This window comes from Mus musculus, chromosome 6, assembly GCF_000001635.26.
Source record: "Mus musculus strain C57BL/6J chromosome 6, GRCm38.p6 C57BL/6J".
In the NCBI taxonomy this organism is placed as follows: domain Eukaryota; kingdom Metazoa; phylum Chordata; class Mammalia; order Rodentia; family Muridae; genus Mus; species Mus musculus.
This window is the reverse complement of record NC_000072.6, coordinates 33802048-33826729: the sequence shown is the minus strand read 5'-3', so window position 1 is coordinate 33826729 and position 24682 is coordinate 33802048. Positions and strand designations below refer to the sequence as shown.

General features: G+C 40.5%; 1 protein-coding gene across 2 annotated transcripts in view; it reads right to left on the bottom strand.

Moving 5' to 3' along the window:
- Nucleotides 1–24682, bottom strand: part of Exoc4 (exocyst complex component 4) — a 724890-nt gene that overhangs the window by 147250 nt on the left and 552958 nt on the right. For both annotated transcript variants that reach the window (XM_011241262.1, NM_009148.4), the window contains exon 12: nt 10920–11056. In XM_011241262.1, coding sequence (XP_011239564.1) covers nt 10920–11056 — 137 coding nt within the window. The remainder of the gene's footprint in view (nt 1–10919; nt 11057–24682) is intronic.

Sequence of the window (24682 nt, the reverse complement as noted above, 5' to 3'; positions counted from 1 at the left end):
AAGCTAATGACTTATAAAGTGCTCTGCACTGTGACTATGCACTTTATTTATTTCCACTCAGTCCAGGTTCTTATTACTGTGTATCAAGGTTACTGCAATAGGCTCCTATCTGATCATAGTAGGCTGAGCTAGGCAAGAGAAATGAGGTTTGCTGCTTCCCACCAAATCTATAGGACAAATGGTTAGGGGTCAAAAGATGCAGGCTAAGAGAGCAGCTGGCATGGTAAGTAAAGTGAAGGGGCTCATCTGATCCATAACCATGAGTGCCCGGGCTATGGAATATGTTATGCTAGCTCCTGGAGATAATTATGTGCAAAAAGTCACAGTAACTTCTTTCTAGAAGCTGACAGTTCAGTCAGTGAGTTCTAACTAGTAACATACATGACAACCACTTTTAAAAGTACAGTTGCTTAGTGGACCTAATTTGGGAAACCTAATGCCTTAATATTTCTGCTAATAACTTCAATGTGAATGTACAGTTGAAGAAGGTTATGAAAAGAAAGACAAACACATATCACTAAATGATCAAATAATACACACAGAAATGTAAGCCACTGATGGGTAACTCCAGAAGCATATTAAAAAGTCCAACGAACTCATCCTTTCTATGAAGCAGATACTACAAATTTTATAACTTTCATTTGTATATATATATATATATATATATATATTATATTATAGTTAATAAAACTGCATGTCATGGTTTAATCCTTGTAGACTCATATGTTTGAATACGTTGTCATCAATTGGTGGAACTGCTTGAAAAGGATTAGGAGATGTGGCCTTGTTGAAGAGTTATGTCACTGGCGGTAGTTTTAAGATTCATGCCATTCCTGGTGTGCCCTCTCTGTCTCCTGCTTGCTGTTTGGGACGTGAGATGCCAGCTATCTACTATCATGGACTCTAATGCTCTGAAACTGTAAGCACAATTAAATGCTGTCTTTTATAAGACCCCTCCCCCTTTTTTTGTTTTTGTTTTTGTTTTGTTTTGTTTTGTTTTGTTTTGTTTTGTTTTGTTTTTTGAGACAGGGTTTCTCTGTGTAGCCCTGGCTGTCCTGGAACTCACTCTGTAGACCAGGCTGGCCTTGAACTCAGAAATTTGCCTGCCTCTGCTTCCCGAGTGCTGGGATTAAGGTGTGCACCACCACTGCCTAGCTTGGTCATAGCAACAGAAAAGTAACCAAAACACTGAGTGTTAGTGCTGCGTGAGCCAAGCAGGTGGGAGAGTCTTCACAGGCTGAGGAGGGTTAGAGCTGGGTGGACCTTTGCTGTTCCTCTGGCTCATGACTTTGTTTTGTTTTTGTTGTTGGTTATTTTTCATTTACATTTCATTAGGTTGGAAATGTTCAAGGCAAGCTCAACTCTGTTCTTAATCCTACAGATTATGCAGGGGTACTGAAGTACTTCCTGAGTTTGAAGGCATCCATGAATGTCCGTTTCTGCTAGTTAACACAATGGGTGTTATAACTGCACTTGGACCATGCCGTCCACCTCACCCCATTGGAGTCATATAGTACTCTTTGCCACTAACTGGGAAAATGCCAAACTTCCCTTCCTTACCTATGCACACATTCTGCCCTTGTTACGATTTGCTCGCTTTCCTGCATGCATCCATTCACCCTTCTGCTTTACTGCAATTCTCCCCATTCAGTTTAGCAAAGGCTTCCTCATTCATTCACCAAACATGCCAAGGGGGGCAGCAAGGTGTTACCCCTGAGTTGGATCTGCTATCATCATCCTTTCTCAAGAGTGCTCCTTAGCATTCTGGTATGCTTGGGATCAAATCCAGGGCCCTTTGCATGCTAGTCAAGTTCTACAGCAATTCCACTGAGTTCATGCTAAGCTTGCAGGTGTGTCATGCTGCAAAGTGTCTTCATACTTTAGCATAATTTCTAGCTCCTTTATGAAGACACAGTGAATGGCTGAAAGGTGAGTCCCCAGCTGCTTATAACTCTCAGTAGTATGCTGTGTCTGATATCAATGGAACCTCTAAGTATATAGCAGAGGTTTTATTTGTGTTTTCTACCAGCTTCAACATCATGGTTGTGTGTGTGTGTGTGTGTGTGTGTGTGTGTGTGTGTGTGTGTGTGTGTGTGAGAGAGAGAGAGATTGAGAGAGAGAGAGACAGAGACAGAGACAGAGACAGAGACAAGTGTGAGTACTCCGGCCACTGGAGAAAAATTAATGAACTGATACCAAATTAAAATGAAGAGAAACTTCACAAAAACTGTGAATTCTAAGCATTAAATGACTCGTTGGGGACAGATGGAACTGCTGGTTGAATCTCAGGGCAAAGAGGACAAACATGGGGAGAGAAGCATTTGGCTTAGAGGTGGCACAGTAATAGACAGACTGCCTGATTAGGAACATGGTACATTTCAGAACTCACAACTGGGTTTACTTGAAGCTCCAAGGGGTATGACTAATTAAGGAAAACACTTCTAGTTCTTACTTCCCTTGTAGGGAACATCTGCACCCCAATCACGTGCCATGACATCATTCCAGAGCAGTCTTTCTCTTGAGCACTGTGCTCTCACAGGAGAGATGTCCCTGACCTTTCCTCAGATCTTTAAACCCACAGCTCTGCTCAGGTTCTCCTGAGAGACTGGTTCTCAGCAGAGGGCATTGTGAGCTCACAGATTTGACAGCTTCCATGCAAGATCTGCTGAGAATCACGAGGGCGAAGTCGGACTGCAATGTTTCCCTACTTCCTCCCTCCTCCCCTCCCTAGTGTTATATCATTTTGGATCATTTGAATTGTACATGGCTTTCTATTTAAGTCAGTCATTTGCTGGCAGAAAAACTAGAACATTTCCTGTTTTTCCTCTCACTGTAATCAGGATTTGGTTGTCCAAATTAGGACTGCCCTAATTACTCCTCAGCAGGTGCCAATCCGGGGGAGGGCAACAGACTGGAAGAGAGGAAGTAAGGACACTGCATCTTCAGAGTCACGCAAGAAGAAAACACACGCTCCCTAAACCTGAAAAACCTGATGAAGTCACAGAAACACGCTCCTTGGGGTTGCGTGTGGAGAACGTACACACATGTCCATGTAAAACAAGTATAAAGATGGTTTTCTACTTGGTTGACTTCAAAGGTTTACAGATTTGCTTTTCCCAATCACAGATGAATTTACATTAGACCCATAATTCAGGAGCTGTGTACATCACCCCCAGACAATCATGTGTATGGAATCATCTGGGGAAACAAGAAGTGGACATCTTTGCCTCTGCCTCTTTCTCTGTCTCTCTCTGTCCCTCACTCCCCCCACCTTGTGTGTTTGTGTGTGTTTGTGTGTGTGTGTTTGTTTCCACAGGGTTCAGTCTCCTAGACAAAAGAATCAAGATCATTTTTAGAGTGTCACAGACCAAGAACCTAAAGCAATGGCTGTGTTCCAAAAGAACCAGGACATCGGCTTAGTAGGTAAGTGCTGCCAAGCCTGCTGATCTAATGTCTTTTAGTTAGGGCTCCTATTGCTGCTATGAAACCCCATGACCAAAAAACAATTCGGGGAGGAAAGGGTTTATTTGGCTTACACTTCCACATCATAACTGAAGAAAGTCAGGATAGGAACTTAAAAAGGGCTGGAACCTGGAGGAGAAGCTGATGCAGAGGTCATGGAGGGGTGCTACTTACTGGGTTGTTTCCCTTGGCTTGCTCAGCCTCCTTTATTACAGAATGCAAGGCCACCAGCCCAGCAGAGGCACCATAGTGGGCACCACACCCTGCCAACTACTAACTTAAAGAAATGTGCTACGGGCTTGCCTCCACCCCCTTCTGATGGAAGCATTTTATTAACTGAGGTTCCCTACTCTCAGATGACTTTAGCTTGACATAAAACTTGCCAAATTGGGAGTCCACAGGGTAGAAGGAAAGAACTGACCCCACAAGTTGTTGTCTGGCAATGATATGGGTACCATAGTATGTGCACATGTGTATACCATCCCATACGGTTAATACATATAATAAATAGTAGATGGTAAACACAGGTGTCTTGCGAAATATAAATGCAGAGGAATAATTGAATTCCTAGTCATAAGCATTTACAATGAACAAACTATTCTCATTTCTCCCTAAAACCAACCATTCTACCTGTGCGTAAGATCCCATCCTTACCTACCTCCTCCCAACACAACTTCAGAGTCTCCCTTTGTTTCATATATCAACACTGATGATGGTGGTGAGTCCCTTCTGGTCCACAACAGCTCTCATCTGTCAGCATCTCTCTCTACCATATGGTTCTCACATACAGATCTGTATGTATTCTTCTTTGGAAACAACACACCAAGTATAACAGACCTCCATGTAACCGCGGTTCTCTAGCAACTACCATGTTCCTGTTGCCATCTGTAGTGGCACTATCTTCAAATTAATGCTTATATTTATAATTTCTCTATCTATATTTTCCTTTCTTGTACATACCATTCTGGTTTGTACCCCAATGCCCCATAAGAACAGCTCATGTGATGGTTACTGGCAACCCATTGTCTAAAAGACACCACTTAGTCCATGCTTGGAGCAGACCCAGCAGGCGCATTTCACCCAGTTCATCTCTTTGCATCCTTTGGCTTGGTTTCCACATTACATTTTTGTTTTTTAATTTTCCTGTTGCTTCTCAGTCCCTTTGACACTTACTCCTCATTTTGCAAACTTTTTTGGTGCAGACTTTTGTCATCTGTACCATGGCTATCTATACTTTTCTCAAAGAGGCTTCACCAAGTACTGCAGCTTCAAATACTACTCATAAGTCTATCTCTAGGCCTGAGCTCTCTCCTTCCTTCCTTCCTTCCTTCCTTCCTTCCTTCCTTCCTTCCTTTTTTTTTTTTTTTTTTTTTTTTTTTTGGATTTTTTAGACAGGGTTTCTCTGTGTAGCCCTGGCTGTCCTGGATCTTACTTTGTAGACCAGGCTGGCCTTGAACTCAGAAATCCAACTGCCTCTGTCTCCCAAGTGTTGGGATTAAAGGTGTATGCCACCACGCCCAGCTCTCTCCTTTCAAATACTACTCATACCTGTCTATCTCTAGGCCTGAGCTCTCTCCTTTTGCTGAGTATAACCAACTGCCCTGTGAGTATAACCAACTTCCTGTGCCCATGTGAATGTCTACTAGACACTTCGAATTTACATCCTTGTCTACTTGCTCCTGGATCTACAAAACTCTTTTCCTCCGTGAGACTTTATTCAGAATTAAAAGTGAAAGGTGAGAGGTCTGTGATGGCAAGCAGAATACTATCCACGTTGGCTATGCATACATGGTTTTGCAAGGCGCTGAAAGCATCAAGAGGCTTAGGCTTTGCAGTGCACAGTGACACAAGCCTTTATTTCATCTAGAACTTTGAAGACTGAAGCAGGAGGATCTTCCTAGGCTACACAGTCAGTTCCACACCTGTCTCTACAACTAAATCTGAAAAAAACAAAACAAAAAAATAAAACAAAAAAACAAAAACAGAAACAAACCCTAAAAGTACAAGGTCAGGGTGAGAAACACCTGGAAGAAAAATATTTTTGAAAAAGCAGATGCTGACAGTTGAGGGCTGTCATGGGCCAGGAGGGACTCACTGCTATCATCAGTATTACAGCCCAGTAGCTAGGTTGCATTTCATTCTGTGAGAAACTGGTGTAGACCTTGGCATTTCCGGATCACACCCCACCTTTTGTTTGTTTGTTTGTTTTGTTTTTGTTTTAGGAAAGGGAAGTTAGGGCAGAGAGGCTGTGTGCTGTCTGAGGTCATGTAAGGAGTAGGTGCAAAGCTGGCATTCACACTGGCTGGAGGGCCTGCTCCTGAGCCACAGGCTGGCCCCCAGCTAGGAACACAGCATAACACACACACTCACCTGGCAAGGCTGGCACAAGAGGCAGCCCCTGCGTTTTCAACTTAAGCTGTTCACTGAATGCTTTCCTGTAAAGAAACCAAGCTCAAGAGGCATGAGACCCTGAGGAGAGCTTAGAATTTCTGATGACAGAATGAGGATGCAAAAATATCTCAATAGGCCCAGATGAGGAGTTAAAAATAACATCACATCCAATGGGTGGGTGTGAGATCTTGAATCTATGTTTAGAAAGTTACCATAGTTGAAAAGAGAAATATGCTTTCACCCTTGTTTCTTCTAAACCCTTCCCTGGCCCCACCAGCCAGCAGTGCCCTGGCTGCACAGATCTTACCTCTCCATTTTCCCACCTCATCCCTAAGAGGCATTCCCCTATCTTCCCCTACCCCTTCTCTCTCTCCAGTCCACCTAAAAGGCAGAAGAGCCTCCACAGAGCACCTCCATGCACCTGCTACTTTCACCATCCTTACTGCCTAACTTTAAAACAGGAACTCCTGAGCCTGTACTCCAGAGGTCTGTCTCACCCACACTCAATCCAGGGTCCCCAGTCTCACTCACACTCATTCCAGGGTCCCCAGTCTCACCCTCACTCAATCCAGGGTCCCCAGTCTCACTCACACTCATTCCAGGGTCCCCAGTCTCACTCACACTCATTCCAGGGTCCCCAGTCTCACCCACACTCAGCCCAGGGTCCCCAGTCTCACCCACACTCAGTCCAGGGTCCCCAGTCTCACTCACACTCATTTACTGGTTCTTCCCTTTCTAATCTTCTAACCTCTTGGATGCTGCCACAGTTCCATCCCACCCTGCTTAAGCTTCTATGCTTTAGCCATGTTCATTACTCTCCAAAGCAGTTCACATCCTTCTGGAATCCTTGGCTGCCTTGATGAGTAATGTAATCCTGTGTTGTGGCCCTTCCACGCTTTAGTGTTTCCTCTCACAGCTCGATGCTGTGGGTGTATCCTTTCATTTCGTTGACACAGGACTCTTTCTCTCCTTTCTGTGACTGCTTAACTCCTTCTACATGCACACACACACACACACACACACACAGAGAGAGAGAGAGAGAGAGAGAGAGAGAGAGAGAGAGGGAGAGAGAGAGAGAGAGTGTCTTGGTGGAGGCTCAGTGAAGCTCCATCCAATGCAATGACAGGATACAACAATAACTTGAGTCTAGCCTTGGCCACAAGGAGGCACGTGGCAGTGCTGTTTTATCATGCAGAGCACACCTCAGTGCAGTCTAGGCTTGGGGAAGTCAGGACAATAAGATGGACAATATCAGGCTAATGACAATGGGGAATAATGACTGGGATGATTTAGATCCAAAGTATGCCAGATACAGGAAATGTTCCACAATGAACCATAATGAACTGGAAATGAACTACAATAACTATCTTCACAAATATGCAAGATTTTTTATAAAATAACTGTTTTCATAAATATAAAAGATTTTCATATAATAATTATCCTCATAAACATGTGAGATTTTCATATGCAAGGAATAAAAATGATTTCACTCTAATAAAAAGAAGTGGAATTTGAGTATGTGTTTTCAAAAGGAATTGTGGCAGCCTGGTCTCATAATGTTTCTCTGTTTCTTGGTTCAAGATGCAAATTGCTGGCTTCACTGGGCACTTCTGCTTTGATATAAAAGCCTTTATCAGAGGCTCACAGCAATGAGACATGTGATCTTGGACTAGCATCCCAGAAGTGAGCTAAAATAAACCTTTTCACCATGCAGGTTAATATAGTAACCCAAACCTGACTACTACATGCTGGCTTCCAATCACTTCACATGTTGAGAGGGAGTAATGAAGAGGGTGCCAAAATCTAGGAAATTAAAACTTTCCTGTAAAAATAACTAAAGCCACAATACTATAAAGTACCTGTCAGTAGAATTTAGATTCTAGAACCAATACACTTTATTAGGTTATTTATTATAGTACAACAATAAGTAATATTCATCAGCATTATTACTGGTGAGAAATTACTTTGTGGCAATAATTAGACATATGTATATATTTTTTTCATAATTCAGAACTTTGTTTTATTTTTTGAGTCTAATATCTAAACAATGGAGACTCTCAGGTTTTACACACAATCATGGTTATCAATACTGGATTCCATAGCACATGTATCTGATCAGTGTGTGGGAATGACTTGTTTGACAAAGACTGTGCTCGACTCAATACTTCTATATTGACTATTCACACGATGACATGGGAGTTCCTTTAGTACCTGAACTCTGGTTTAGCCATAGAGAAAGAGGTGCTTTACTGTGCCAAATGATTTTTGTTGGTATTTGTGATTGTTTCACTGGATACAGTTTCTAAGAGATATAATGTTTGGTTTTTAATGTATAAAATCCCCTGCTTGAGAACTGCAAAATACACTCAGATTCAAACTGAAAAAAAAAAAAAAAAAAGATTTCAAGGCATGAAAAGCAATGTTGAGGTAGGACAAGAGGCTCTAGTAAAAACTTACATGTGTTAACTAACTCTGATGCATGTTTGCTCATGGTGGGGGTGGAGGTGGTGGTGGTGTGTGTGTATGTGTTAGAAGATATGTTTTTTAAATAAAATCCTCCAGCAAGTATTTATGAGTTTTAATGTTAAAATAAAAATTCAAATTAAGACACATGTATATTTTAAAAAAATCTTTTAAGTTTAATGGTGGTTCTACACAAACATAAACCACAATGTTATTAAAACATTATTTTAAAACTACTTCATTGCTTAAAATTGAAGCTTCAATGTTTAAAATGTTTTAAAATTTTCATTTGGTAGGTGACACATTGGTACAACCGTTTTGGAATTTATTTCCCCGGAAATAGAACACCCTTGGAGTGAGCCAGAAATTCCAATTTCAAACAAATATGTTAGGTCAGTGGCTTCAGCAATTTGTGTGCCCACTAAAATAATTTGTAAAACTACAGCTCCTCTCCACATATTAAAGCGGACATGCAGTTGTTTTGATATGAATGTAAATACTTGTAAAAGTCAGGTCTTTTGGCATATCATAAATACACTTGCAAAAATCACTATTCTAAATGTTTCCAAAGACTGGGAACAGAAATATCACGTATCCTTTTTTAGATGTAGAATCTTTACAATTCAAATCCTGAGATGTAGAGGGTAAAAAGGTGGTTACTTGAGCTGTGTGTGTGTGTGTGTGTGTGTGTGTGTGTGTGTGTGTGTGTGTGTGTGTGGCGCAATGGGGTTGGCAGGGGGAAAGGAGTGTTTGCTCTAGGACATAATATCCATTAAATTCAAATTGCCTGGGTGTGGTGGTTCATGTCTTTAATCCCTGCATTCTGACACAGAAGCAGGTGGATCTTAGAGTTGATGCCAACCTGGTCTACAGAGTTGAGTTCTAGGACAGCAAGGGACACAGAGGGACACAGAGGGACACAGAGATACCCTGCCTTGAAAAATCAAACCAAAGCAAACAAAGCCAACACCTCCCTCCCACAATCTGCTTAGTAAAACTTAAATGTTCACATCACATTATAAATTATACGACGTGACAGATATATCAATTAGTTGATTTAATCATTACATATTTAAACATCTCATTGTTTTCTGAGTAGCTTCAATTACTACTTTTCAAGTAAAAATTAAAAAAAAAAAAGTAAAAATCCCAGGGATTTGAAATCTTCCATCAGATATTTATAAAGATACTAAAAGCTCTGTTTATGGACTTTTTCATTTTTCTATTTTGAATACCATTTGTATTTTATTTCCTCACTAAGTTTTATTGTATGGAATACATTTTTATGCTTGAAACATTTGCTTACTAGGTTGTAATTTTTGGCAAAGCAAATTTGTTTAAAAATTAAAATTTACATTTTCTGTTACCACAAGAATATATTTTAATATTTTGAATTACCATGATGTTTATTTGGTCTGTAACTGTATATAAAAATAGTATTAGTATATGATTTTAATCTAACATATTGATATTTTGAGGAATACAAAAAGTAAATATTGTTGGGAGCACAACTCAATGGGATAAGGGCTTTTTAAATTTAATTGAGACATGAGACAATGGATAAATAATACTTCCTGCTGGAATGAGGGAGGCTTGCATCATGGGAATGACGTCACTCTTTCAGATTACTGTTTTTCCTTACTCCTGTAGAACTCTCAGGACATCTACATGCCAAATCTTGTCCGTCTTCCTAGGTAACACTATCTCTCACTATGTCCTACTTAGGTAATTCTTACTGTCTCCTCCCAGTGCCAGGCCACTGTGTTAGTGTGCCCTTCCTTTATTGCAATGCATTAATGATTCTCTACACTTCATGAACATCCTTTGTCCAGCACATATGCCTCCTTCTACAAACTCATTCCTGTCTGCAATCACTTTTCTCTGGGATTTCTCACAGATTATAACTATACATTGCACTGTCCCTCCCCATCCTTAATTATATATCACATATAATTTAGTACTTTATTCTAATTCTCTTTTGTCTGCAACTGTTCCAAGTCTTGCCAACCAGGCTGCGATGTTCCTATGATTGGGTTTCCATGTGAAGTGCTATGATCTTGCCATGAGCTCCAGATGATCTGTTGAACCCAGAAAAAAGAAATCTGAGGCCTAACAGGTTCCAAGTTCATACCAGAGTTTTTCTCCCTTCAACTGATGCTAAAGGGATAGGTATAACTGTCCTTTTCTGACAGTAGGCAGGCTTCAGATCAATGTCAGTAGGAATGTGTTTGTAAGAATGAGAAATACTTTATATGATAGGGCATTAGACGTTTTAAATCACTCTATTATCAGGATCTTTTCACCCACCACGTGGACTAATCAAGACCTGAAGTTTCCTTGAGGAAGACACATCTTGTACTTCTAGGGTCCAATTTCTAGGGGAAATCAGAGGTGACCCCTGAGCTGATACATCATGGCCATCTTAAGTGTCTCTGCTCCTTGGCTCCTTTCATTCCCTTTGTTAGTGTGACTGTGTAAGGACCCAAGAGACCATCTCTATGATGCTCTGTAACAAACTCAGGGAAGTAGGCAAGAAAGGCAGTGTTGCCATGCAGAGCCAAGGGCAGGCTCACACCCAGTCAGCATCCCCACCAGTGCCCTACCTGTAGGCTGTGGAGCACGTGTCCTTGTACTCCTGGAGCTTCACACACACCATGTTGAGGAACTGATCTGAATACGCACTCAAGTCATGCATAAGGTTCATGAGGTCTTGTACTGTCTTCTCCACGATGATTGTGCTCTGGAAATCAATACAAAGGAGAAGACACAGAAAACATGAGATGTTTATTTAGAAATAATGTACAAGGACAACTGAAAGGATGTGATAGCACTTGACTTTTCTGAGGGTTTGTGGAAACTTAAAATATGGATTAAAATCAACAACCAAATAAATATATTACACAGAGCTAGTCTTTCAAAGATCTGAAAGGCATTTTCACAGAAATGACACAGGATAGGAATTTTTCAAAAGATTTTGTCCACAAAATCTTCATGGCATCTACAGCTATCTCTGAGTCTGTTTATTTTTTTATTCTTTTTTTAAATGTTGCTGTGGATGGAAACCAGGATTTTGCACTCTCTCCCTGAGCAACATCCCCATTCCTTGCTGTTTTTGAGACTGAGCTTTGCTATGTAGCTCAGGTAGGCATTGAACTCATGAGACAGCCCAGAATGGCTTAAATTAATGACCCTCCTGCCTTCATTTCCCAAGTTCTGGGATTATAGGCTCCTGTTACCACTATTGGAACTTCTTTTTGGTTTTAAGAAAGAGGGTTCATAGTGAGTAGAAGCCTTATTTATCATCTTTGAGATTTATTACTACTTGAGTACAGATCTCCTAAAGGCAGGGAAAAGAAAAAGGCTTCCATGGTTTATTTTAAATTTCAAAACTACCACTGAATTAAGAACAAGAAGTAACATTTCGGTCATCTCTTACAGCTTGCAGGGCGTCTGCAGCATGTGTTGTATCATTTGAAAGTCACACAATACTCATGGTTATCATGAGTTTATAGGGGTCTTACAAGTACAGGACACAACACTAAGCATGTCATTTGCTTCAACTTAGTTAACCCTTTCAGCACTCCTGCAATTACTGTCAGTGAAGAGAGGAGTAAACAGGTTGAGAAAGATGAGACAGGAAAGCAAGGGCCCAGGCTCTGCTCATTTTACCTCCTACTCTGCTTTAGCACTGGCCCTGAGTTTTGACCACATCCCATTATTTTCTGTGAGTTCACTGTGCCTCTCATTTATATCTATTGCCATAACAACAAAAGGAGATAGCCGACTCCCCAGAGAAAGGCAACTTTTGCTCACTTTGGAGGTTTCCATTCACAACTTCCTGGCTGGGTTGTTTTTAGCCTGTGCTAAGGTTGCACACAATGATGGAATCACATGGTGAAACTAAACTGCTCAAGGCATGGCTGGAGCCTAAGGAAAGAGATTGCTGCTGGGCTCTACAGGCTCCTGCAAGGACACGCCCCCAGTGGACAGGAGACAGCCCATTCTACCTGACTCTTAAAGCTGCAGCAGCCTTCAATAGCTCTTTTCAGAGGAAGGCTCTTGAGGGCCAAATGATGGCACAGTTGTCAGCATAGATGAAGAGGGGCACACATAGACTATGACTTTATTGAAACAAAGAACTTCCAAACTTAAAAATAATAAAACCATCTTAAAGCTAGAGCACTATGCAGCAAGTTAGTGTTGCTTCTGAAAAAGAAGAACATTCAATAACTTCTAAATCTTTGAGAAAAGACTCAGTTTTTTTTAAACCATTATTTCATGACTCTTGCAAGAAGAGCAGAATTACACTGAAGTTAAATATTAATCGCATGCCTACCAGCCTAGAATCCTTTGGTCAATAAAGAGTTTGCTATTTATTTATTAGAATAAAATCACACAGGCTAAAGCAGAGTTAGCCATAAAAGTAAATATTAAAAAATACTTTTTACAGTCTCACAGTGACCTAGGAAAGAATCAAAGAAGCATTTTATTATGCTTAAAGATATACTATGGAGACAGGATTTTAGACAATTTTTCCCTGAAAATAAAAAGATCAGATCAAAGTAAATACATGGAGGATTAGCTTGACTTATGAGCTACAGTTGTATGCTTATTTGAGATGATTTGGTGGTAGAGGCTTCTCCCTCCTATGCCTGCCCCTCCCGCCCCTTCCCATTCCTACTGAAATAATTAGAAGGAGAGAAGAAAGGAACATTATATTATGTAAGGCAAACCTCACAGGAAACCAAATTACAGTCTCTATAGAATCCTCACAAGTTCAACTTCCTTTTCTGTATTGATTTTGAGATTAAAGCACTGCAGCTTCACCCTGATCTATAATCCCATTCCTCTGTATTTGTGTGTGACTGACAGGAATTGATTCCGCCCGGCTACATGTCCCCACGTTAAGCATCTAAAATCCTCATCCCAATTCAGAACACAAGATATGCTACAAAATGTGGACAGCAATTAATAAAGCAGAGAGGAGCTCAGCCATCCTCACAAAGCCTGCTGCGATTCGAAAGCAGTGTAAGATGAACACGAGGAGATTACTCTGATCATTAGGAGAAAGGGCCTGGTTCTATCCTCAATTACACGATTGATAATCAGCTTCGGGAAGCTTGGGTAGCCCCTTCCTTTACTATGACTCAATTTAGTCCACTAATAACAAGGGTAATTTGATTGCTCCTTTATTGGCCCTCACGACTCACGTATTCAATCTGTGCCTTGGTACTTTGACACTGGCTGAATTAGTAGTGTATAGCTGTTCTCGGGCTTCTGCAGGTGTGTCTGGCCTTCACAACTAGATCATCAGCTTCTCAAAGCGACTGACATGCCCCTTTTCCTCTTATTCATCTCCCTCCTTCCTTTCAGTTCCTCATCATGTGGCAGCATCTTCAGAACTAATAAAGGATGCTCAAATAGGAAATGCAAAATCTTCTCACTGAAAGTCACATAGGCAAGGGATGTGGGACACAGGCACCTGCAGCTTGCAATCTCTGGGTGAGGGAGGTTTGTTCTATATCTACTGCAGTGCTTTTGGGTAATAAGAATGGAACTGGCAGTTTGGAGGAGAAAGGATGACTGAATAGTCTCTGGAGGTGGAGGTTCTGGAGGTGAGCAGGAAATACCAGCAGGGCCTAACGAGAAAGGCACAATTTAATTCCAATGGCTGTGCTCGACATGGCCCCTATGTGATGCTATATGATTACATACAATTTCCGAGCTATTTGGTTGGTTTACCTTGTCACCGCAGCACTCTGGATAATCAATCACTACATTCTCTTCAAGGAAAATGAAACTGCACTCTGCAAAATGATGGGAATTTGTATGGGGAAAAAGGTCTACCTTTTCCAAGAAGTTACAACAATTTCCAAATCAGTGGTTCTGACAGATAAATGCTGGAAACATTAAACCTCAACAAGGCCAATCCTGGTTTTATTTGTTTGATTTTTGGTTCAAGCATCACCACAGTTTTACTGGTGCAGTATTAATTTAGAAGACTGTGTGAGCATAAGGACTTTATAGTAAGTAAAAGTGATTTTATTCATTATAATTGCTATTAAACACATTTAAAGGGATTTATATTTGTTTAGAAACAGCTAAGTTCACAGTTCTTACAACCTCTTAGCAGGTAATGAAGTCTGGGCGTGGCAAAAAACAAGGGGAAAAAATCCCCAGACAGCGAATGCAATGAGAAGTTGTTCTGAAACATCAACAACTGGAGTTCTCACAGGCATACAAGAGTGCCCAACGTGCTGGGGTGGGGCTGGGGTGGGGCTGGGGGTGGGGCATGTATAAGAACCTGCTGTTTGGTTCTGCATTGAAAATAATCTACAGAGAGTTAAGGTTAACTCCTTAGTAGAACACTTGCCCCAAGTGAGGGTGATCCTAGAATTGATCCTAATCAATGCACAGAAAAACAACCCTTATGAATGGAGAGTATTGTTGGTTTTGTTTTGTTTGAGACCCAACCACTGTTTGCCAAAATTGGGCTTCATAAAATAAATATAAACATTATATTATAGAAAGTTGGCTCCATACTCAAATGCTTTCGAAAATGATAAGATAAAGAAAACTGATATTGTTTCTATACTGGGAGAATTGAAAGCCTTCATACATTAGTGCTACAGTGAATCTTTGGGAAAGGACTGTAGAGGCTATCTTTATTCTTATTAATGGACTTTAAAAAAAACCCTCAAAACATAGAAATATTTGGCATAGACTATCCCTTTACATTTGCTGAAAATGTATTTCTAAGGATATTTCCTACAGCAAGTAGGCCTCATGACATGCTTAGACACGCAGAGGAGAATTTTAGGGCTTCTTTTCCCATCTATGCATTTCTCTTCCTATAATACAAACCTGTTTAATTTTGGCTCCTCTACTTCCCTAGGCTTCTCTCCAGTTTCATGCACATCCTTTGCTTAACCATACTAGGTTACTATCTCACATTGCATCCAGCTAAGCCCCTGCCTCTGTGCCTTCATGCCAGTAGATCTTTCTGTCTACAGTGCGCTTCCTGTCATGAATCCCTCTCTTGACATATTAGCACATGTGTTCCCCACTTTACGTGTCTTCTTCTGTGGGTTCTGATAATCGCTGGTTCACTTGGCTGTCTCATCCACTAGACTGCAATTTAAAAAAACAAAGTCAATGACCATCCCCTCATATCACTAACACTGGGCCTGTATAGCTAGCACAATGTAGGTTATTTATAAATTGTATTCAGTGAAGTAATACATGGGACTTTCAGAAGGGGGGAGCAAAACCAAAATCCACCCCCCACATGAATAACCACTGCTGAGATCAGCTAGAGTAGTGGCCTCCCTGAAGGGGTAGACTGCGATAGGGAAGCAGAGGCTCTTTAGGCGCTGGATAGGTTTGGACTGGGTAGCTACTGCATGGCTAAAAGCACGAACAGTCTTTGTACTTAAGATGACTGTCATTTACGATGTGCAGCGTAACAGACTAGGAAACAGTTTTAAGTTATATTTGATCATGTCTCTCACTGCCTTCAAACTTTGTATTGGCTAGGTTGGTGTTCTTTCACTAATGCAAAAGGCCCTTTAGATGGCTTCCATTTTTCATCTCTAGCCTCCTACCACCTCCACCCCGATCTGTAAGGTTCAGTTATGGTGGATTCCTTTCAATCACCCATGGCTATTTCAGGGTCTTATTATTGCCTAAAATGCTCTGTCCCCTGTGCCCTTTGTCTGGAAACCATTTTCTTATCTTTCCAAGCTGAGGGAGGACATTCTCCCTTCCCTGCTGGAAGATTCTTTCTGAGCCCACACTGAGAGGGGAGAGGGATTCCTGCTAAAAACAGCCAGAACATCTTAGATTGGTTTTCTATAATATTTCCATGTTTTTAATTGTTCTCCCAATGGTCCATAAGATTTCTGAAGAGACAGGATATATATATAGGATCTGACACACAAAAGGTGCTTAGTAAGCTCCATAACTCCTGTCTATACAATGGTTTCCTTCAGTACCTTACTGAGGAAGGAGGATGACAAGTAGGTAATTGAAGATGTACTCTGAAGTTTGTTTCTCAATAAAAACATCTTATACCTACAGCAAACCAGGAAATGACCAACAAAGAAAAGCTGACCACTCAAAGAGGAATGATAAGTAAAGTCGTAATACAATGTGATGTTGCAGAGCAAGGCAAGGTAAAATACCTATGGAGTAACAGATTAGTGGTACACTTGAACAGTCCCAGGGATCAAGAGCCTGGAGAAACTGTGGAATGGAAGTGGGCATTTACAGAAGAGTGTTTCACATCTGATTTGATGGGGAGAAGCAGCTCAGGATTAAAGGTCATCAGTAGCTACACTGTTAGGATGGAAGCCATTTGTGCTAGGTGTGTGTGTGTGTGTGTGTGTGTTATGGAAAAAGAAATCTGCTTGGTAGTGCATTGGCAAATGGTAAACTTCAGTTTTAAACTATTCCATCCACTTACTGCATAAATAAACAGATACTCCATCAGAAAGTTCTAAGATTGGTCCACCCCTCGCAATGCCTTTCTCAGCATCCTGTTTTAATGTCTTTTGCGTTTTTAAATGTGAAGGTACAACACAATTACTGAAACTATTACTACTGACCACCAGGTAAGAGCTGTCTAGAGAAGATCAAGGAAATTTAACTAATTCATTAAATAGAAAACTATCTTTTCTGTGTGTGACACTGGACTAACTGAAGATTCAAGGCCAAAAAGGACAGGATTCCTGCCTACTAGCAATTATGGATGAATAAATAAGTTTATCTAAAATACAGCAGAGGCATAGAAAAAGCTAATGGTACTGAGGCAGATGGTTGGACAGTGTTAAGAAAGAAGGATTTGCACCTGAATTGAGTGCCAAAATAAGAGTTTTTATAGGCTGAACAAGAGTACTAGCAAAGACCTTGAGGCTAGTGAAACAGTGTGTATATGAACTAAAGCTGGACTCAAGCAACTGAGTGGTCCTTTGTGATGGGGAGGAGGGAAGAGCAGATGTGTCAGAAGAGCAGGCTGAGAGATGGTCAGAAGCCAAATCTTTTATGAAAATATGTGTATAGAGGACAAACATTTTGAAAAATCTCTCTTCCAAAAACAAGATGCAGCAAATGAATCCATTTTGATGTCACTAATCACCTGATGACCTACTTCAAATGTAGATCTGCAGTGTAGTCAAAGAGAAGCATTCTAAAGCTCCTTCTGCAGGCCAAAAAATTAAGCAGGATTTATGATTGCCTCAGGAAAAAATGATATAAAATTCTGGAGAATCAGAAAATACTAGATTTCTTTAGAATTCATATAAGTAATTACACAAGCTTATTAGCTCTTTAACACCTTGGAGAATGAGACTGAGATGGCTCAGTCTGATGACCTCAGTTTGATTCCTTCTTACCTTCTAAGGAGTCCTGTTCTGATCAATAACGTGCTCAGGGACTAGCTAGCTGGAGCTGGAGTTTCAAAACATAATTCCTTAATTACGGATGCTATTCCTTTTTTTTATTAGATATTTTCTTTATATACATTTCAAATGCTATCCCAAAAGTTCCCTATACTGCCCCCCCCTCCACCCTGCTCCCTTACCCACCCACTCCCGCTTCTTGGCCCTGGCATTCCCCTGTACTGGGGCATATAAAGTTTGCAATACCAAGGGGCCTCTCTTCCCAGTGATGGCCGACTAGGACATCTTCTGATACATATGCAGCTAGAGATATGAGCTCTGGGGGCACTGGCTAGTTCATATTGTTGTTCCACCTATAGGGTTGCAGATCCCTTCAGCACCTTGGGTGCTTTCTCTAGTTTCTCCATTGGGGGCCCTGTGTTCCATCTTATAGATGACTGTGAGCATCCACTTCTGTATTTGCCAGGCACTGGCATAACCTCATATGAGACAGCTATAACAGGGTCTCTTCAGCAAAATCTTTCTGATGTATGCTATACTGTCTGGGGGGATGGATCCCTGGGTGCGGTAGTCTCTGGATAGTCCAACGGATGCTATTCCTAACTTCTTGTTTGACTTTTAGTATTTCCAGAGTAGATGTTTCTCAAGTGCAACTGTTCCGGAGTGTGGAAGTGCAATGCTATAAGTATGCTGTAATCACTGTAAATAAATTCATCTGAGATGAATAGAAGAGGCCAGAGATTCAACTTTGAAAGCATATGGAAAACTGATCGTGATATTTGGAATAATTTAAATCTGTGCCATGACCTTGGCTTCATGATTAAAGTGAGAAGGCAGCATAGGAAAATGAAATACTACGTTTTATATTAGTAATTGTTTTTGAGAAAATAACAGCAGATTGCATCTCATTATTCTTGTATATCAATATAATTTTATTTTGTTAAATGATATATAGGGGAATAGTATAGTAGAAGCTGCTGACTGCCCTTGATGTCTCAGTCAAGAAGAATCACAGTCACTATGAGATACTTATACGTTTTATTTGCCTACAAGTAACACTCTGAGGCCTCTTGATTATTTACTTTATATGAACTCTTCCTCTTAGGAAATGACAACAGGTCAACCCTGGCCAGTGCTATTAGCTTAGACCTCCGACGCTACTGAAGTAGTTTATACTTAGAGAAGACCATCGACAAAATATCATTATAATAAAACATGTACTGTACCAGCATTTTCACTTCAAACAAAACACCAAAATAGCACCAACAAAAACTAGAGGTAAGGAAAAAGTGCTGATGATGATAAGCAAGAACACTGGACAGTAAACAACAAGGTAGTTACTCTAACCCTCCCCCACCCCACCCCCACCTCCCAGGAGACAGGAGAACCTGGAGGGTTTCCTCCAGTCATCAGTGTCTTCCAGAGCTGTCCTTCACAGCTGGGTATTGCTAAACATTCTGCCCGAAGGGCTTAATATTCCACAGACTACAGTGGAAACAAATACATTTTGGAAATCCCCTTGTTATTAGTTTCTTAACATAACAAATACTGGCTTTTTGAAAGCTAACTTATTCAAAAGGAAATAATAAAGCAGCAGACTTGCTGCAAAAGCAAAAAGACTTGAAAGGGAACTGTCTAGACACATTTACAGAGAACAGAGATCCTGAAAGACAAATTCTGACCCTCAGAGGTCTTAAGTGCCAAGATGACGATTCCTTTCTCTTAATATGGAAATAACTACACTGTAAATACAATTTATGTTAAGGTAAACGTAGGGGTTGTAAGATGAACAAACTATCTTTTACCACCCAGTACTCAATGATAGGGCGTTGGTTATGTGCCAGGCACTATCACCACACTGTGCTGTAGGATGTAGCAGCACCACAGTACACACACAGGCACTCAGATTTCCTATCTTCTTGAGGTTCAACTTTTAAAGAAAAATTTGAAACAAACCAGAAGATTATAGTGAACTCTACACACTTTATGTGCATTATCTTATTTAACTCATGGTAATCTTATTTAGGCATCAACAAGGTACATATTAACATTCTATTTTACAGATGGAAGAACTGAGGTGCTAGGTTCTACAAGGAACACAAACCCACGAATACAAAGTAATAGTTCCATCTAATATTTGAGCTCAAGCAGCCCATCTTCTAATCACTGTGTTGCTTCGACTGAACTGTAAATGATGGGCTAATGTCTTTGGTAGTCTATGGTGCAATGTTCAGCAAGGTCAAGCTGACTGATGGATGTTTGCAGAAGGTTTATACAACATTTACAATTGTTATAGTGATGGATTTGGTGAGGCTAGGTTTTCAGCACGCTGTGAACACAGGGTGAGGAGAGGGAAGAGAGACAGCTCACTGGAATCATGTCATGAAGGAAGGTGTGACATATGCAACTCAGTAGGTACACAGGATAGACAGGAAGGCTCATCAGTTGGATGTTCTGTTTGGCCAGCCTTCTGGAGGCATGGACCTTCAATGCCATTAGCCCATGGTCTATTTATGGATATCTCAAGTCCTCTGTTAAGCCTTCTTTTCTCTTTTTATTTTTCCCAAAGCATTTTAATTCACCAGGAATTGATACCTAAGATGAAAAGACAAGACTGGAAGGGCACAGGACTGAGATTTCTTCAAACTGGGTCTTAGCATAATTTCCCCTGTGCTGCTATCAGCATAACCACAACGTTTTCTAACACTACTCTTCCTGTTCCTGAGAACACCGAACACTGTAAATATCTCATGTAAGATCCTAACAGATTGTGAGAAAGTAGAACAGTCATTAGCTTCCCCATTTTATAGCAAGTCTAACACTCAAAGCAGTTTACAGTTAGAAGGTTTGCAGAGGATGCCAGAACATCAAGCTGCCACCAAAGGTGCTGGGATATGCTTTTATTTCTTTACATTTCTTACATTCTCAAGCCACTGTGACTAAACTCTGTCATGTCATCACTGGATCCTGTGTCTTAAGGTAGCAACATTATTCAAACATTTTATGTGACTTTTGTCCTTTTAAAGATTAGACATTCTCAACCATTTCAGTTAGGGCCAACTAACAGAGCCAAGAAGTCAGAGCAGATCTTTAACTGTTCTTGTGTTAGCAGAGGTAGTATGCTCAGCAGGAGGTTCCAGCGACTTATAACAGGACACGATCCATTAGGGAAGAGTTGCAAATATATAAATCATCATGTCAGAGGAGGAAGACAGGGTGGCCCCAATGGGAGATGCATACAACATAGAAATTTGTTCCACTCTGTGCAAGCTCACCTGTCTTTGGTGGCTCACACCATATAATAATCAATTATGCTGACAAGCTTCACTACAAATCCTTTCAGCCTGGGTTACTTGGGTACCTCTGAGGTGAGCTCTGGAGCCCTCTGAGGAGAAGGAGGAATGGGAAGCTTGGCTTCCAGTAAAACTGGAACATATGGACCTGTTCAGGGCAGAGAGTATGTGAGCAAGTGTGCAATCATCCACACATGCGAGGGGAAATGCGTTCAAAAGGAGACTACAACCCAAACCTGCTCCATTCTAGGAGTGAGAACATCTGAGGACGAATGACTTCTAATGTTGCTTCTCATAAAAAAAAAAATTAAAAATAAAATCTGGCAGTTGTAACCCAGCCATTCTAGCTCATTCTAGGAACAAACTTAACTACTCTATGTGACCTTTCCATGTTGGACAAGCTGGAATGTGTTGCAAGCACCCCGAAATTGAAAGACTAGCCAACAGGAGACCTGGGATCCTAACTTGATTTTTCTGTTGACGGACTTGGGAGAGTTGAGTGAGTCTTTGCCCCTTTCTTCATTTGCAAGGAATAGGATATTCTTCATGACATCTCCAGCCACCCACGGTAACAGAAACGTTGGTTTTAGGTCACCTTCTAAGTTTTGGGCCCACATCAATCAGGCTTCTCTTTGTTAGGCTTTAGCTACTGGAGTGCATTATTTGTGAGGAAATGGACCAAAAATGAGCTTGGAAATCCCCATGATGCATTCCAATGAACTAAACTCCAGGGCATCCTGCCAAAGCTAGTGTGAAAAGAACAGTAATAGAACCACCTACACACTGCCCAGGGAGGCAGCTCTCCTACCATGCCTAAACCCAGAACACTGAGCCTTTGAAGCACTTCCTTCTTAGACAGTCTTCACAGAGCAAACATCTACACCCCTGGGAAAGATACAGCCAATACTTAGAATGTACAATGCTTTCTAGACAGTGGGATTTCACTAATTAGAAAAAAAAAGGTAGATGAACAGAGATCTAACTTTTTATTTTATTAAGTAAAGAGAAACTCCTTCATTCTTAAAACGAGATAAAAGATAAAAATCTGTAATATCACTGTTTTTAAAGGTGTGAATGTTTTAATGGCCCAAATAGGAAGAGTAATCCCCGAGGAAGTAGACTAACTCTAAAACACTCTCTCTCTCTCTCTCTCTCTCTCTCTCTCTCTCTCTCTCTCTCTCTCTCTCTCTCTCTCACCTTCGCTCACTGATTTTTCTGTGGCTCACACTTGGAGGGCCAAAAAGGGGGAGTGGGTGGGTATGGGGGACTTTTGGTATAGCATTGGAAATGTAAATGAGCTAAATACCTAATAAAAAATGGAAAAAAAAAAAAAAAAAGAAAGGCCTATTAGTGAACTGGCCACTGGGCGCCATCATCGCTCCAGAGGTTAGGTTTAGGCATCAGTAGTAATCTCTGCAGACACTGTGTCTCAGAGGACATGTGTCTAAGCACAAAGCTCAAATACTGTTTTTGAGTGTTTTTAACATGGACTTTTAAGCCACCATGATGCTAAACTAGGTTTCATGTTTCCACCACTCCTCACTAGACTGTACATGAGAACGGAAACAGACTCAGAAGTTCAAAAGTAGGAGATGTAAAATGCACAAAGACTCAGCTGTCATTATTTTGTCTTTGGTTTGCTAAGTACAAATATTTAAAAATACAACATTAGCACAAGATTCAAATGCATTAAATGAAATTGTGCAGCAGCCTTTTACTGTGGGGAACTTAGGAGGAGGCACTTTGAGAACATGCACATATAATTTGGAAAGAAAATTCTAATGATTCATAAAATTACCATGGTTCCCATGTAGCTGAGAACAATAGAACCCACAGCAAAATACAGACTGAGCATTCAAATCATTATAATGGCCTTTCATTTTTTCTTTTAAACTCCCTGCTCCTGTTATCACTTGAATTATTTTTTTAAATGAGAAGTAGAATGCCCTCGCAGCCCATTTTCTCCTCTTATTGTTTCTCTTTTCTCCTAAGAATGAGGTAAAATTAAGAGCCTGGATCACTGGAGATTTCCAGATGGGCAGACAAACGAGTGCTCTGGCCCCGGACTTGCTCTTTTCATAGACACAGACACCCATCCCACACTCTGTCTCCATGGCATTTGTGCAAAGCACATTTGATTTAGAATAAGTACCTTAAATTTGTGACAACTGAATTTCTTCCTTTAGTAAAAATTAAAATTGATTTAATTGCTGAAATCAAAATGAGAATTTTCTAAGCATTTTGAGAAATGTTCCTTTAGGGATTAGAGTGTAGCTTAGAGCCTGCCTGCCTAGCACACATGAGGGTCTGAGTTCAACACTTAGATGTGGGGGTGGGGTGGGTGGGGGAGTCAAAGATAAAATAGTCTTTATTTCCCTAGTACACATATTTGAAAGAAAATACTAAAGTTCATGTTATAGATTTTAATTTTTGTGATGTATTATGAAGTATAATCCTTTTTCTTTCTTATCTGTCTCCATTCCCAATGGCTATATTTTTTTAAAAAAATTTTATTTACCTTTCCACTAGCCCCCAATAGTTCAACCTTAGGCAGTTTCTCTCTTCTTTGATTTACACATATTTCATAACTGTCCTTGACTTTTACTACTCAGTAATCCGGTGGACAGGAAAACAACTGCCAAGTATTTATTCATGGTACTTGAGACAAAGTCTCATTACATAGACCAGCTGGCCTTGAACTCATAATTTTCTGTCCTAGTGCTGAAGCTGTATGTATGAGCCATTGTACCCAGCTAACAAGTACTTACTTCATTAAATAAATATGCACATATAGCTTACTGTAGCACTGAAAATTTTCTAGGTATTTCTAAACTTAACTTATCTCTCATAATAACCCTATGAAGTAAAGACACTCAATCTATATATGGATAATGAGACTAAGACTAAAAAGAGTCAGTAAGAAGCTAAAGATAACTAGTAGGTGTGGGGCCACATTAAAAGTCATTTAGTCTGTCTGTCTCCAACACCCTTGATCTTAACTACTGCAAGGCAAAGGCTTTGAAGCAGTTGGTAGTAATGGGAGGTAGATGCAGAGAAATAGATGGGTGATTCATTGGGGACGAAAAGGAAAGAGAGCCAGGTCAGAACATGAACATGAATTCAGAGCAAAAATCTGGGTCTAATGGTTACTAGAATCAAGCACCAAGGAAATTTATGGTAGATATAGCTGTCTTGGGTAGAGAATCTTGACATCTTGAAGAGAAATGGTAACTGGGGTGGCTCGAGTTCATGACAACTGGTAGGAACAGAGACAAGCATGGCTGGTTGTGTGCTGACAGCCATCTGATAATCTGGGTCTCCTAGAGTTGGAAGAGTCTTAACTTGTGTTCCCTGGCTTTGGTTATATAAGCAGTTCTAATATGGTGGAATTTAAACAGCCAACGTGACATCATTGAACTAAGACCTGGGAATAAAACAACACCATGGGTAGTGATTGGGTGGGAGCCACAATAGATGCAGATAACTTCAAGAGCAAGGGTTAGTACAGTCTAGTGGAGTAATTAGATCTGATTAATTCACACTTATTATCATTGCTGTTGATGTCAGTGATTTTATTTTTCATTAATTGCTTTCTTTACTAATCAGCTCACAATATTTCTAAGAATATTAGACACAGATCTTGGTAGGGGAGGCTGCAGTATGACTAAAATACAC